This window comes from Mustelus asterias, chromosome 8 (genome assembly GCF_964213995.1).
Source record: "Mustelus asterias chromosome 8, sMusAst1.hap1.1, whole genome shotgun sequence".
Taxonomy (NCBI): domain Eukaryota; kingdom Metazoa; phylum Chordata; class Chondrichthyes; order Carcharhiniformes; family Triakidae; genus Mustelus; species Mustelus asterias.
Genome location: NC_135808.1, coordinates 32,358,184 through 32,373,593, shown reverse-complemented (window position 1 = coordinate 32,373,593; position 15,410 = coordinate 32,358,184). Strand labels below are relative to the sequence as shown.

Here is a 15,410-nt window from a genome sequence, read left to right as displayed (position 1 = left end):
CACGTCTCCCCCACTCTTTCCACGCCACCCTCCCCCTCTTCTTGCTCTCCCCCTCTAATCTCACTCTCCATGTCCCTCGTGCTCCATGTCTTCCTCTCTGTCTCCATGACTGTCTCTGGAACTTGGGGACAACTCTACCATCCCACCCGCCCCCACCCCAACCCAACTCCTGAATGTACCTATGGAGGAAACAAAAGAACATAACTAACAGAGGCAAACACATCAGGGAAAACATTGAGTCGATCTCGGACTTTGGGCCCTGGTAGAGCACCTCCATTCTATGGTAGGCTCTTCAGGATTTGAAGAATTAGGCAGGATGGATTCAAAAGGCAAACTGTCTAGAATCTCATGTGTCGCTGCTATTTTCTCAGTTACCGTAACCACTGTTTGCTCCGGTTCCTCATTTACAACCGGGGTTCTGTTAACCAATCCTCAGAATGCAAAGATAACCCTCTGCTTCTGCTGCAAACCACCTTGGGGCGGTATGGTGGCACAGTGGTTAACACTGCTGCCTCTCAGCGACAGGGACCTGGGTTCAATTCCGGCCTTGGGTGACTGTCTGTGTGGAGTCTGCAAGTTTCCCCGCGTCTGCGTGGGTTTTCTCCGGGTGCTCCGGTTTCTGTCCACAGGCCGAAAGACGTTCTGTTTAGGTGCATTGGCCGTGCTAAATTGCCTCTTAGTATCAGGGAGATTAGCAGGGTAAATACGTGTGGTTGCAGGGATAGGGACTGGGGTGGGATTGTTGTCGGTACCGACTCGATGGCCTCCTTGTGCTGCACAGTGGTTAGCATTGCTTCACAGCGTCAGGGACCCGCGGTTCGATTCCCAGCTCGGGTCACTGTCTGTGTGGAGTCTGCACATTCTCCCTGTGTCTGCGCAGGTTTCCTCCCACAGTCTGAGAGACGTGCAGGTTAGGTGCACTGGCTGTGCTAAATTCTCCCTCGGTGTACCTGAGTGTGGTGACTCAGGGATTTTCACAGTAACTTCATTGCAGTGTTAATGTAAGCCTACTTGTGACTAACAAATAAATAAACTTCTGCACTGTAGGAATTCGATGATTCTCTCTGAAATCTCTTTCACTATCTCCCCTCCACCTTCACCTGATGTCCAAGGATTTCATGGATTCCTTGTCACTCAGATTGAGACTTTTCCAGCTTGTTCCAGTACCAATGCCTTCCACTAACCCATCAGGTTAAACCTCCTTGAAGAAATGCCTCCCTCCTTCCCTCAGCTGCTCCATCCTAGCCCTGAACTCACATCTTTCTCTAGTTTCTCTCCTATCCCCCATCATGTCCTCTGTGAGCTCATCTTGTCCATGAGACCACGTCCTTTTCCCTCAACCTTATTCCCTTTGAACTGGAATGGTGAGCAGTTTTAGCAGATAAGAGCAATGCCCGGCAGTGCGTGACAAGGTGAAGTCAGATCTGATGGTAAACTGTGAAATCGGCTGTCTGTCAGAAACATTCCAATTTAATGTCCTTTGGATTCTGTTCCCTTGAGCCTATTCCTAGTAAACCATGTTAGCTGATACTGTTAATGATTTTGTATCCTCCGGTACTGAACACTCCATTTCATATCTGCTGTTGTCCAACCCCACCTGAAAATTCACCCTTACGTTCTTTCAACATACTGGGCCAGATTTTATGGCCTCACTCGTCCCAAAACCGTAAAATCCCACCTGAGGTCAACGGACCTTTCTGTCCCTCGCCTGCTCTCATTCCCATGGCAGGTGGGACAGGGAAATTCCGGCCACTGGCCTCCCTTTCCTCTCCAATCCTTGACTCTGTTGTCACCTCCCAAATCCATTTGCACCTTTCCCAGAACCATGTTTGAATTTCTTCCGTTGGATTTATCACAATATTGAATAGATTCTAATCAAAGCCACAAAATGACATCCTGTGTGATTGTGGTAAAAGGTAAACTCTCCCTTCATGACCTGTCTGCCGTCTTTGACAGGATTCACCACACGATCTTCCCCCAACCCTTCACCAATGTTGTCGAGCCTGGATGGGACTATTCTCATCTGCTTCCCTTTTTATCTATCTGACTGTAGCCAAATAATTACTTGCAATGGCTTCTCTTCCTGCTCCCACACTCCCATACTGTCATCTCTGATGCCTCGAAGGATTTGGTGCAGACTTGATGGGCCGAAGGGCCTCTTCTGCATTGCATGATTCTAAGATTGACTGATTCATTCTTGCTGCCCTTTTACTTTCCATCTACCTGCTGCCCCTCAGTGACACCGCCCAAAAGCACAGCTTTCCACATGTACATCAACGTCATTCAGATCTATCTCACCAGCCTGCTCCCAGTTCCTCCAGGGTCTCTCAACTGATTGAAGTTCATCCAATACAGAATGTCAATGTTCATCAGTTAAATCCTGGAAAATCTGAGGTCGAGAGATGGGATGTTCTGGCCGTTCTTGCTGGCCCGCCAATGGCAACCACTGCCGCCGTCGACAGCAGTGAGACTGGAAGATCCGGCCAATGCGGACCACCTCCGCCACTGCAAAACTCACCACAGAAAATCCCACCCAATGCCTTTGGCTACTGGCACAAAGTCTGTTCTTTTGCACCGATTCCATCCTCCTCCCCGGTCACTGTCTCAGGCTGACTCACACTTGGATGTCCTGTCTGACCCTGAGCTGAGCTCTCAGCCTCCTGCCGTATCAGGGTTCAGGGTTAATTAGTAGCATGCTTCCTTCTGAGTCAGGAAGTTGTGGGTTCAAATTTGAGACTTGAGCACAATATTTAAACTGGCCCTCCAGTGCAGTGTGGAATGAATGCTGTCATTGTAGCACTGCCATTATGGGATCTTGCTGTGTACAAATTCATTGTCACATTTCCGACAGTGACTATACCTCCAAAGTCCTCCATTACAAACTCTCCATCACCGTGACCAATTTTCAGTTCAATTTCTTTCTTCCAACCCCTTCCTCATCTCCTGCCAAATTCTCATCCAGGATTTATGGCACCACCACATTCACTTTCCCAATGCTCTCCTGGTCAGCCTGTCCTCTTCCACCTTCTGGAAACAGGAGCTTATCCAAAAGGCTGCTTCTTGTATCTCTCTGCGGTAGTAATCTAGTTTATCATTTCAGGAAGGATTCTGGTGTTAAAATAAAGGGCGGAATTTTATAGCCACATTCTCCAAAACCGAAAAATCTTACCCGAGGTCAACGGACCTTTGCATGGTCCGCCACCCCCCTCCGCCCGCTACGATTCCCGTGGTGGGCAGGGTGGCAAAATTCCCCCCAAAGTGGCTGATGACAGGAGATTGCTACTGAGTGGTGCTGATTCACCTGAGTTAGGAGTACCATTTGGAAAATGTTAATTGTTTATTAACCAATCCTTCCTTTGCTTATTTCACAGATTCCTTCACTGTGCTATACACAGGAATCTCCGGCATTCCCGGTCACCCTGAGTTTGTAGGTGTGGCAATGCTCAATGGAGTAGTGTTATCCCATTACAACATTGACAACCTGCAGATGGTTTCCAGACAGCAATTCATTACAGATTATCTCAGTGTGGAAGACTGGGATTATCTCAGTGCCCTGGGGAAGAAACGTTACGATGTAATGATGGAGACGATGAGTCCGATCTGGAACTGGATGAACCAGACAGCCGGTATGACCAATCAAACTGGAATCTCCCACTGATGGCCAGGTTAATGGGGTAGTGGTGTTGGTGCTCCCCATTGGAATGATATTCATGCTGTTTTGCTCGCCCCAGCTGCTTCCATCTTTCCCTTCAAACCCCTGTCACCTGGTTTCTACTTCCCATTTTATTCCCACTTCTGGGGCCTTCCACATCCTCGCTTTCTGAGTCTTTCCACTCGCTCTGCTCAAAAATAAAAGATATCGCGCGATGGTGGAAAAAGCTGAGGGAAGTTGATAAAAAGAGTAACTCGCCTCCCGAACCGCCAAAGTCCGTCCACCACCTACAAGTGATGTAATGCTTTCCGCTTGCCTGGATAGGTGCAGCTCCAACAACACTTAAAAGGTTTGACAACATCCAGGACAAAGCAGCCAGTTTGATTGCTACCCACTCCACCAACAATGAATATGGCGCCCGTGTGGACCATCTACAAGATGCACTGCAGGAACTCACCAAGGTTCCTTAGGCAGCACCTTCCACATCCACGACCTCTACCATCTGCCAGCAAGGCCCCCATCCCATAAATGAATAAAAGAAGGATTACTTTCCAAAAAGAACAGTAATTGTCACATAACACATCAGACCATGAAGCTAACAAACTGAGTGGAAATGTGTTGTAAATCCAGATCTTAAATTGATCTCTGCTGGCTTCAATTTAGTGGAAAATCCAGTGAGATGTAGAACCACCATTGCACTGTATCGTCTCAACCTCCTTTACTAGTGAATTAGGCTGAAATTGTCCTCTATCAATTGTAAAAATTCTTTTCTAATTAACTATGAATTATTGATACAAAAACACAAAATGATGGAAAAATTCAGCAAGTTTGACAGCATCTGTGCAAAGAGATTCGAGCCACCGTTTCGAGTCAGGAAGGTGGGCTCTAACGATGGGTCGTCCTGGCTCTCATCTTTATCTCCACAGATGCTGTCAGACCTGAGGTTTTCCAGCATTATCTGTTTTTGTTTTAGATTCTCGCATCCGCATATTTTGCTTTTATCTGACTGAATTATTGATCCCTGTTTGGTCTCTGATAGGAATTCACACTTTCCAATGGATTCGGTCTGTTGAGATCACTGAAGACGGCTCCATTAAGAGATCGATGCGGTTTGGATTTGATGGAAAGGACTATATTAGTTTAGAGCCAGACAGAATGAGATGGGTCGCATCCAATCACATGGCAGTGAAAACTAAAGAGAAATGGATTTTGGATCAATCCTGGAACAAACACTGGAAATGGCAATTGGAAGAAGAACTAGTCGGGCTCTTAAGGAAATATTTACAAGTTGGAAAGGAATATTTTGGACGGAAAGGTATTGATTTCAGTTTTGAGCCCATGTTCTGATCTAACTTCACTGATCTATCAAACCGTTCTCCCATTCCATTCAGTGTGGGTTTATTGTTTGTGTTTTCACCCTTTCCCATTACAGTTCAGCCTGAAGTCTTCATCTCCAGAAGTGAACCCAATAGTCAGTACAAGTCGCTCACTCTCTCCTGCCTGGTTACTGGCTTTTATCCTGCAGACATCAAGGTGATCTGGCTAAGGAATGGAGAGGTAATGTCTGAGACACTATCTTCGGGGGTTCGTCCGAACCACAATGAGACCCATCAGATCCAGAAAGAGATTGAAATAAATGCTGGGGATGAGGATCAATACTCCTGTCAAATTGAACACAGCAGCCTGGCAGAGCCCAAGCTCCATCACTGGGGTAAGGAACTGTTGAACTGTACTGTGTGTGCGTGTTCCCTGCAGGTCCATAGACACTCCCTTCTCCACCATGTTATTGTGCTCCTCATCACACTCACTGAGATTAGTCAGACATGAGATTCCCTTCACAATCCATCCTGTCTCTCTTTGATCAGCTGATACTTGTCTAAGTGTCTGGACCTCAATCTCTAGACTCTGGGCTCAGTGTTGTTGTTTCGGACTAAGTCCTGCTGCTGGATTGGACCAAGTGCTTCTTTTGAAGCATTTGCTCTGTTTATCTGTGGATTTCCTCATTCTCAGCTCAGCCCAGTTTCCAGCGATCAGTTTATTCCTCATCCCTTTGAAGTTTGATGTGAAAACCATCAGTGATGCTGCATCCTGGGCCGTACAATGTAACCCTGGGGATTGAACAAGGACAGGACACACAGACATTGGGGAGAATTAGAACTGAACTGGCTGGGAAGGTATCCCATGGGATTGGGACAACACGGCTTTGACACCACCATCAATGGGAATCTTTCATTATTTCACTGGAGAGTGAAATGGAGGCGAGTGTAAAACCAGCGTTTCAGCCAATCCCATCAATACCCAATGGGCAGCTTCAGTTCCAATTGTCCCCAATGAACAGAGAACTGGGAATGGATCCGGGAACAGAGTGACAATCCTCATATTATTCAAATGTGTTTCAGAAATCCCGGGAAACAGTGGGGAACAATACCATCTTGGAATTATAATCGGAGCAGCGATCCCAGCACTGGCTGTTATATTTGGGATAATCGGAATAGTCATCTGGAAAAGCCAACAGCGAGGTAAGAATCAGAGAGAGCGGAATGTAGAACTGAGGGGACAGAGTGAGTGTGGGGAATCTCCAGTACTGGGAGTACAGGACACTGTGTTGAATGAACTGATTTAATTCCCACACACAGATACACACGTATAAACACATCTTGTTGCCTGTCTGATCTTCCTTTGTGTGATCAGCCCAGACCAGGTGTAATATTGATCATTAAAGCCACCGCACACACTCACATCCTCACCTACTGAATATGGATGGAATGGAAGAGATCTACAGGATCTCCATAAAGTGTAAGGATGGAGGGGAGTGTGAGAATGAGTATTTCTCACACAATCTCCATTCCCTCACACTTGTTGTGTTCTCACTCTCTGAGAATGGATTATTCCCCATTCTAACTGACATTTATTTTACTTCTGCAGATTCGCCAAGTGGGACGTACACAACAGCTCCCAGTCAGTGACTGAGGGACAGATTGTTGGGAATGAAATACATTCACATTCGATGGACATTCAGCACTTTCTGAAAGATTTTCAATCTAACTTTTTATATCTTCAATGTGTCTGATGTTTGTCAAGTTCTCTGGTTTGATTTAAAAGATTCTAACATCTTGATCTGATTTTAAAAATCATTAAAAGGATATCATGGAAGAAACGAAACACTTTAACACGTCGAGTACTGAAGAGGACAATCAGGTTGTTGAACTCCTGTTCCCAGTGTCTGCACAGGTCAGGGGTCACTTACCCAGACTCTCCTGTCACAGTGTCGGGGATTGTGGGGTTTGATTACACATTGCACAGCTTTCCCCACAGGAAGCTCTGACACCTCGCCCCACACAGCAGATTGTTCCGGAAATGGATGAAATGGAGGATCCCAACATGGATGTCCCTGGAGCCAGGTCTCAGGGAGAAGCTGAGGAAAGGCCGACTGCCGTTGTCAGGGAGGCTAGAGAGCAGCTGGGGGGGGAGCTGATAGATTTGGAGAGTTATTACTGAACAATGTCAACCTCAGCAAATTGGTCTAAAACATTTCATAACATTTGTGGAAAGAGCTATTTTTCTACTTTGTAAACTGTCGTCATCTTAAAATGGTTCCTGTGAATAAAATGATTTGATTGATTTGGAATGAGCTGAAACATAAATACAACAACAAACTCAAACAGAACACAAACAATTTATAATTTAGAAACAGAATTCTCATTAAATATAACAATTCCTCCAAATGAAGCATCAAAAATCCCCCCCTCCCCCTTTGTGCCTGAAGGTCTCTGTCAGAAAGTGGGGGGGGAGGAGAGATAAAGACATTCACTCTGCAGGAGCTGCCACCCTAATGCCCCCTACATCTTCCCCATCCCTCTGTCCTGTCCCCTCTCGTGCCAGAGACATGCCCAGCAGCTGGTATCTGGGCTGCTGTTAACCAGAAGCTGCATCCATTCGGGATCCAGCTGCTGTCCCGTGGGCCTGCACTGTTTCTGTACTTGGAGCTGGCAGGAGTGTTTCTATTGGGGTTATTTGTGTTGCTGCCATCCCAGCTCTATATAACTCATGTCTTTGTATTGGCCTCTGGTTATGGGATCTTGCAGCATCCTCCATGTGGCTATAAGGATTGGGACAGGTCTGCTTTGTACCAGTCAATGTATCAGTAATGGCTTTTATACAAAGGGACAGCTGCTGAGAAACACTTGTCTTCAACTCTCTCCCCTCCTGTCTGCTCAGCTGCAGAGAGACAAGGAGTTTGTCATGTTGAGACACCAGCATATTCCTCAGTTTTGTAATGAGCACCTCTCCCAGCAGACAGTCATCACGGGGCCAGTCGATCCAGCTTTGACAAAGGGTGATCTGCTCTCGAAACTTCAGCTCTTTTTTCTCCTTACAGATGCTGCCAGACCTGCTGAGATTTTCTAGCATTTTCTCTTTTGGTTTCTTCCTCTCCTCTGTCTCTCGCACTGACATCTTCTTTTGTGTTAACAAGTCAATCAATGCTGATGGAAAACAGTGAATGATGACATTTGGTCTGAACTCAGCCAGTTCACATTGGATTGAACCTCAACAACTGCCCATTCCAATCGTCACAAGCTGCTGAGTGATTGAATTCAACCTTTCCTGTGAAATCAGTGAAGAAGAATTCAGGCAAGTCAAACACTGACAATTATCTATTGATTACAAACCGCAGTTATCAGGATCACAGTGAAACATTGACCAAATACATAGGTATTTTTTCTCTATAAATATATATCAAACCCAAATCGTATCAAACTCTTCGTGGAGCCATCTTCAGTGATCTCGACAATTAGGATCCATTGGAAAATGTGAACTCCTGTCAGTAACCAAACATCAATAATCACTTGTTCCCAGAAAGTCACAGTTATCTAATCAATGGGGAAATGAGCAGTCATACTCGGGATGGTGTCAGCGGATTTGAGGATTACAAACGTTACACCCTCATCAATTACACTCCAATCAGTTCGATAACAAAGACAAGGAAACCTTTAGGGAGAAAATTAGACAAGTATCGTTTAAGAATGGGGAGCCAACCTGGATTGACGGGAAAATGGTGTTTCTCTGATTTGATTGATCCTATTTGATAAAATAACATAAAGGAGGTGAATGAGCAAATAACAAAGAACAGTACAGCACAGGAAACAGGCCCTTCGGCCCTCCAAGCCTGTGCCGCTCCTTGAGGACAATGTAATTGATGTCGTCTGCACGGACTTGCAAAATACTTTTGAGAATGTACCATGTGAAAAGCTTGTCAGTGAGATTGAAGCCCATGGACTAAATTGAACCATAGTGGGATATCTGGAGGGGGTGTGGGGGCGTTTGCAGGGGGGGCGGAGGGGGGGGGGGGTGTTGCTATTTGCTCAGTTGAAAAGATGCTGGTGTGTCAATCAGATTAACACAATAGCGCAGGAGTTGATCCCCATTCCAGCTGAGGGAGACTCAGGGTTTGCTGTTGTGTGAAGTCCATGGCTGGCCATGCTTCACTGAATGATCACCAAGATGTTTTAAAAACTGGCTAAAATATGGGAAACAGGGAGCTGTGGGGATTGACTGATTTTGAAGCTGAAGGGAGATATACAATGATGTTGCCCAGCTTTCAATACTGCGAATGCTGGTGTTTATTCCTGGACTTGGGGGCCAGAGGTATGGATTTAAGATGACAGAAAAGTTGATGTGTCGTATGAGTAAGACAATAATAAACTTTTAGAAAAAGACATAGACTGGTAAAATAGCAGTACACGTGATATCAATGATATTTGAATTATATTGTCAAGTACATAAGTGCATGCCTTTGTTTAGTTACATACCTAGAGCACTTACAAATGGAGACTCCTGGGACAATGGCTAGGTCAGTATATAATGCTGCTTTCTGTAAATAAGCCTTTTATAAAAAGAACACTACCATCTAGCATGGGCATGAAGCACAGACTGGTTGCTAATGGTTGGGAACGAAGGGTGGGATTTTCCGCACCCCTCCCCATGGATGTTTCACGGTGGCGGAGGAGGCCCACCATTGGCTGGCTGCAGGAGCCTCTGGTCCCGCCATTGTCAATGAGGTTTCCCATTGGACGGACCCCTGCTGCTGGGAAAACTGCGCCGGGGATTCGCTGTCAGCAGGACCAGAAGATCCTGTCGGTGAGAACGGCCAGAAAATATCACTCGAAGGATTTGTTTCAGACAGAAGATTGTAAGCTGAGATACCTCTGTTGAAGAATAGTGGAGATCAAAGGGGTGATTTTCAGCTGCGTTAGTCTTCAGGGAGAATGGAGACACGGGTGGAAAATACAGCAAGAATCGGGAAACGCGATTCTCACCGGCAAGATCATATTTCCCGATTTTTAACGCCCCTGACTGGTGACATCCACAAGGATCATGCCCACAAAGGGCAAGAACGTGATTTTAATGTTTCCTCTCTCAGTCCAAAGATGTGCGGGTTAGGTTGATTGGCCATGCTAAATTAAGCCTCGTGTCAGGGGGATTCGCAAGGTAAATACGTGGATTACGCGAATAGGGCCTGGTTGGGATTGCAACATCATAACCAGCACCCTTTGTTTCAACCTGCTTGCATAAGCTTAATAGACTTAACTGACATACATCAGAGACCAGTGACATTCATCAATACGACCGATGAATTGGGAGATTCTCTCTGGAGGTTCTTTGAGAAGTGTGACACAAGGATAAAACTCCTACCAGAGAAGCTAGATGAGATCTGAACACAGTTAACGAGGCCCACCAAACTTTCACTTGCGTGATACAGCACACCAAAGAACTGCAGGTGAAATGGATGAGATTAAACTTACGAATTGGTGGGATGACTTCTGGAACTAGGACACAAGTATTCAGATCCATCCATGGATCCGTCTCTCTCCTCTCCCATCTGGCTGTTGTTGTAATTGCATTTGCTCTGGTGTATATCACATTTATAACCAGTAAGATCGGTGGTTGGAAAAACAGATATCCCGACAGCCTGACACAATCACCATGGACAAATGTATATGTCCGCGTTAGAGGACCATAGGGTACGAGGAACTCCCAGGGTTTCTTTCTCTTTTATGTATATATTTCTCTTTTATGTATTCCTTCCTGTATTGTTACTTTTTTTGTTATTCTACTGGATTATGTATACCATAAAGTGACTTTCCTTAATAATACTGTAATACGGCAATGTGCATTTTTATTATCACAATGATTTACTGCTGTGTGTAAACTTAGTATGTGTAGTTGCAACGCACCGTACTTTACTATCTTAACCTGCATGCTCATTTAAGTACCTGATCTGCATCCACAATGGCTTATGCCATAGGGCACCTTTCCAACAAGTCTACCTCACCAACACATCTACATCATGACAGGCCCACCTCAGCTTTGTATAGTGAACAGCGTTCGCTCACGCTCCTATCGTTCAAGAGAAGGGATGTAGCAGCCTGTGACTGCTCGAATAAAATAGAATCATTAAAGAGGAACCAACTACAAACAACCATGAAGCTAGAAATACAAGCACAGCAGCTGAAATAAAAACAGGGCACAGAAATTGGCCAAAAAGCAAGGTATGCTGGGAATAGCTCAGTCCAAACACACGGAGACAATTCTGCCCGGAGACTGGCTTTCACAAGATTCAAGCTCAGACAATTGGAAACCAGAGAAGCTCCAGAACACATCAGCAAGTGTAAAAAGCCAGTTAGACATTTGCTGACAAACCGCTCGATACATGGGGCAGACGTGCCTCAGTAAAACAAAAGGCCAGGTGCATATTCTGAGCCAAAAACTGGACACCCAGGCCCGAAGCAGACACATAGAAAGTGTTAGCAAGCCACTGAAAACCATTAACAACGTTTTAAGATGATAAAACCAATTAACTTGATGCCCCTGATTGGTCAAGTCCTTGGAAAATTCCAGAAGGTCGCCAGAAAGTTGTAAGAACCCAATGCTGGCAAGGTTTGACCAGGAGCTGCTGTTCCCATCCGGCTGCGGATCATTTCTGTCTAAGTGGCAGGAATGGGGGGGTTCGAAGGGTTTTTTTTTTGTTCTTCATTCAAGATCAGCATTATTTGCCCATCCCTAATTGCCCTGGGGAGGTGGTGCTGAGCTGCCTTTTGGAGCCGCTGCAGTCCCTGAGGTGTAGGTACACCCCCAGTGCTGTTAGGGAGAGAGGTCAGGGTCCTGACCCAGCGAAGGAGCTGTGCTGGGTCGCTGCAGAGCATCTTGTAGATGCAGCCTTCATCTGAGGCTGTGCCCCACACTGAGACCCATGTGGAGTCTGGTCCTGCCATTTCCCTGTGTGTCTTCCATCTCAGGATTTTGTTCCTCATTTAAACATGGCTGTACACTGGCTCAGGCTTGGGCTGGGAGTCCAGCTGTCAAAGCTGCCATGTCCCTGCTGGCTGTTCGGAGCTCGCTGACGTGTGTGTGTGTTTATTTGTGGGTGTGTCTGGGAGGGGCTTGGGGGGAGGTGTAGGGTGTGTGTGTATATGTGGGGGTGGTCTGTGTGTGTGTGTGGGGGGGCGGGGGGTGTCTATGTGGAGTCTGTGTGTAGGAGGTCTGTGTGTGTGAAAAGGGGGAGAGAGAGATTGGTTACAATGTGTGTGGGGGACGATGGTGAGTGAGGGGGTGGGGGGACAGTGGGTGCTGGTGGATGACCATTGTGCAGATATACTGATTACAGTCTGTGTGTGTGGAAGTGGGAAAGGAACTGAATATAGAACCGAGGATGCTGGAGACACTCAGCAGGTCTGGCAGCATCTGGAGGGAGAGAAAACAGTTCACATTCTGAGTCCGTTGGCGCTTCATCAGAACTAAAGAGAGGGAGAAATGAGATTAAATTGTAACTGTGAGAGATTGCAATAAGATGTAGCAAGCTTCAAAATGTGAGAGGATGGTATGGTGTGGGAGAGCGGGGGGGAGGGGGGAGGGTTATTGTGTTGAAAGAGTAAATGGGATATTTTTTGAAAAGGGGTTTAAGATGGAGCAGAAAGCTCACCGTGTAAAGTTGTTGAACTCAATATTGGGTCCAGAAGGCTGTAACGGGTCTAATCAGAAGATGAGGTGCTGTTCCTCCAGTTTGCATTGGGCTTCACTGGAACATCACAGTAGGCCAAGGGCAGGCATGTAGGCATGAGAGCAAGATGGTGAGTTACAATGTCAAGCAACAGGAAGGTTGGGGTCACGCTTGCAGAATGAGTGAAGATATTCCACAAAGGAGTCACCCAGTCTTCCAGACTGCGTTTAATCTTTCCTAAGTAGAAGAGACAAGATTGGAAGCAGTGAATAAATTTAAACCGAACTGAAGGAAGTGCTGGTGAAATTCTGCTGAACCTGAAAGGAATGTTTGGCGCCTTGAACAGTGAGGAGGGAGGATGTAAAGGGGCAGGTGCCACACCTTCTGTGAGTGCCTGGGAAGGGGATGAGGAGTTGGGTGTGATGGAGGAGTGGATCAGGATGTCACAGAGGGAACAGCCCCTGCAGAATGCTGACAGGGAGTGTGAGGGGAAGATGGATTTCGTTGTAGCATCATGCTGGAGTTGGGACGGAATGTACTGAATGGAATTTTCCTGGAAACTGGCAAAGGCTGATGACGGGCGGGAAAAGTATTGTTTAGCCTGACAAAGTGATGGTGACACTTCCCATCATATTGAGAGCCACTGAGAGGAAAAAAGTGAGAGGCCACGGGATTCACCCGGGATCACGAGTGGGCGATGGGCAATCTCCATTCTGTCCAGGTCACTTACTCTTTTCATCACTCGCAACTCACAAATCCATCGCACTTCCACAAGGATCTCACTGGCAGCTCAATAGACACCACCGCTCACTCTACCAAAAACATCTTCATCTCCCATGTGGGTCGTGTCTTTATCACCTCACTGGTCCCGCTCTTCATCCACACAGACCAGGTATCTGCCTGGCACGTGTCCTGCTTACACACTCACCATCTGTCTTCAAGCAGAACAAGCTGGCACATAATAGAAGAGAGAGATCCCAGATGGGCAGAGGGAGGCCAACTTTGTAGAAAGAGCCCTCCACATGGCCAGGGAGGACATTGTTCCTGTGAAAAGGACAGCGATAAACCATGTGTAGATCCAGCTCAGCATCACTGCTGTGAGTCATGTTTCTTGTGTTTTAAAGTGCCTGCCATGCACTAATGAAATCTCCTTTCTTTCTCAGGTACATCTTTGTGGTGGCGCTGGCTCGGTCAGCATTTATTGCCCATCCCTAATTACCCTTCACCCGAGTGGCTTGCTGCACCATTTCAGACACCAGTTCAGAGTCAGCCACATTGCTGTGGATCTGAAGCTGCAAATAGGCAAGACCAGGTAAGGACGGCAGATGTCCTTCCTTGGAGGACATTAGTGAATCTGATTGGTTTTTACAACAATCGACAATGGTTTTGTGGTCATCATTAGACTTTTAATTCCAGATTCCAGTTGGCACCTCACAGCACTGCTCACCATTCACTGCCAGAGACTGCCAGAGTCACTGTGTCCTCAAACACCTTCACTTCTGGCTCCTTCCAAGAGTCAATTGTGGATATATCTGTCTTCAATCTGATCAGTGACTGTCAATGAAGGAAGCACATCTTTCCAGAGGCTTCCCCTCACTGTGCAGGATCCCGTTATCTCTTTCTCCACCTCATCCCACTTTTCCTGTCACTGCAGCAATAACAGGAATTCCTCAATGTCAGACTGAAACTGTCATCATTTACACAGTGGAAAGAGAGGCAAATGGTATAGAGAGAGACAGAATGTGTGTGTGTGTGTGTGAGAGAATGTGCGTGTGTGTGTGTGAGAGAATGTGCGTGTGTGTGTGAGAGAGAATGTGCGTGTGCGTGCGTGTGTGTGTGAGAGAGAATGTGCGTGTGCGTGCGTGTGTGTGTGAGAGAATATGCGTGCGCGTGTGTGTGTGTGTGTGTGTGTGTGTGTGTGTGAGAGAGAGGGAGAAAATTGTCCTGATTTCACCATCGCATTGTGCCCATTTTTGGGGGTGAAAACTTGGTAAAGTCGGGCATGAGGCGAGTAGTGCGATCCTCACCTACCTCCGCACCGGTTCCCCCTTTACCAAGGCCCGAAAATGGCCATGATCAGGACCGTGCCCAAAGCAGGCGCGACGGCCATTTTAATGCATTTGCATGCATTTAAATTGACTTAATGGCTGCACACCCAACCTTACCAACACTTCCCACGTTATCACCGCGTTCGCCCATCTGGAATCGGCGCAAAACAGACATGCTCCGTATAAGTCCGATTCGGGCACTCTCTCAGTGAGGGTTAATGAGGAGCTAAGTGCCGAGTGTCCGACGGCACTCTGCTCGAAATTGGAGTGGGGGGTGAGGGAAGGTGGGTCCGCTGCCACTCTGCTTGTGATCATTGGGGGAGAAGCAGGGTCCGCTGCCACTCTGCCTGTGATCATTGAGGGGGGAGGCAGGTCTGCTGCCACTCTGCCTGAGATCAGTGGGGGGGACGGTGGGGGGGGTGGGAGAGGCGCGCGACCAGTCTGGGCAGCAGGGGTGTGGAGGGGATAAGGGGGTCAGTAATGTTACAGGGGTGGGGCAATGTCTGTGGGGACCGGGGGAGGCATTAACCTACCCGGGAGGGATGTGGAAGGGGAGCAGCATTCTATCATTTTTCTTCTGTGCATCTGCAGTTGGAGGCGCCGATCGGAGCTGCAGGATTTTGGGTGCGTTAAGCCCCGCCCACTGGCTTGTGCAGCACGATTGAGACTCGCTGATATTTTTGCAGGCAGAGTGTGTATGGGGACGTCTGAG

The 15,410-nt window shown here is 47.0% G+C and overlaps 2 protein-coding genes across 2 annotated transcripts in view; one reads left to right on the top strand and one right to left on the bottom strand.

Moving 5' to 3' along the window:
• The window catches only part of LOC144496994 (class I histocompatibility antigen, F10 alpha chain-like), a 32,796-nt gene extending 26,104 nt beyond the window's left edge, over window positions 1-6,692 (top strand). Inside the window, exons 2-6 of the mRNA XM_078217668.1 lie at window positions 3,372-3,626; window positions 4,692-4,967; window positions 5,085-5,363; window positions 6,052-6,171; window positions 6,578-6,692. Of these exons, the coding sequence (XP_078073794.1) occupies window positions 3,372-3,626; window positions 4,692-4,967; window positions 5,085-5,363; window positions 6,052-6,171; window positions 6,578-6,618 (971 nt within the window). The 3' untranslated portion in view covers window positions 6,619-6,692. The remainder of the gene's footprint in view (window positions 1-3,371; window positions 3,627-4,691; window positions 4,968-5,084; window positions 5,364-6,051; window positions 6,172-6,577) is intronic.
• LOC144496991 (class I histocompatibility antigen, F10 alpha chain-like) overlaps window positions 1-15,410 on the bottom strand; it is a 201,056-nt gene that overhangs the window by 123,694 nt on the left and 61,952 nt on the right. The gene's annotated exons all lie outside the window — the stretch shown is intronic.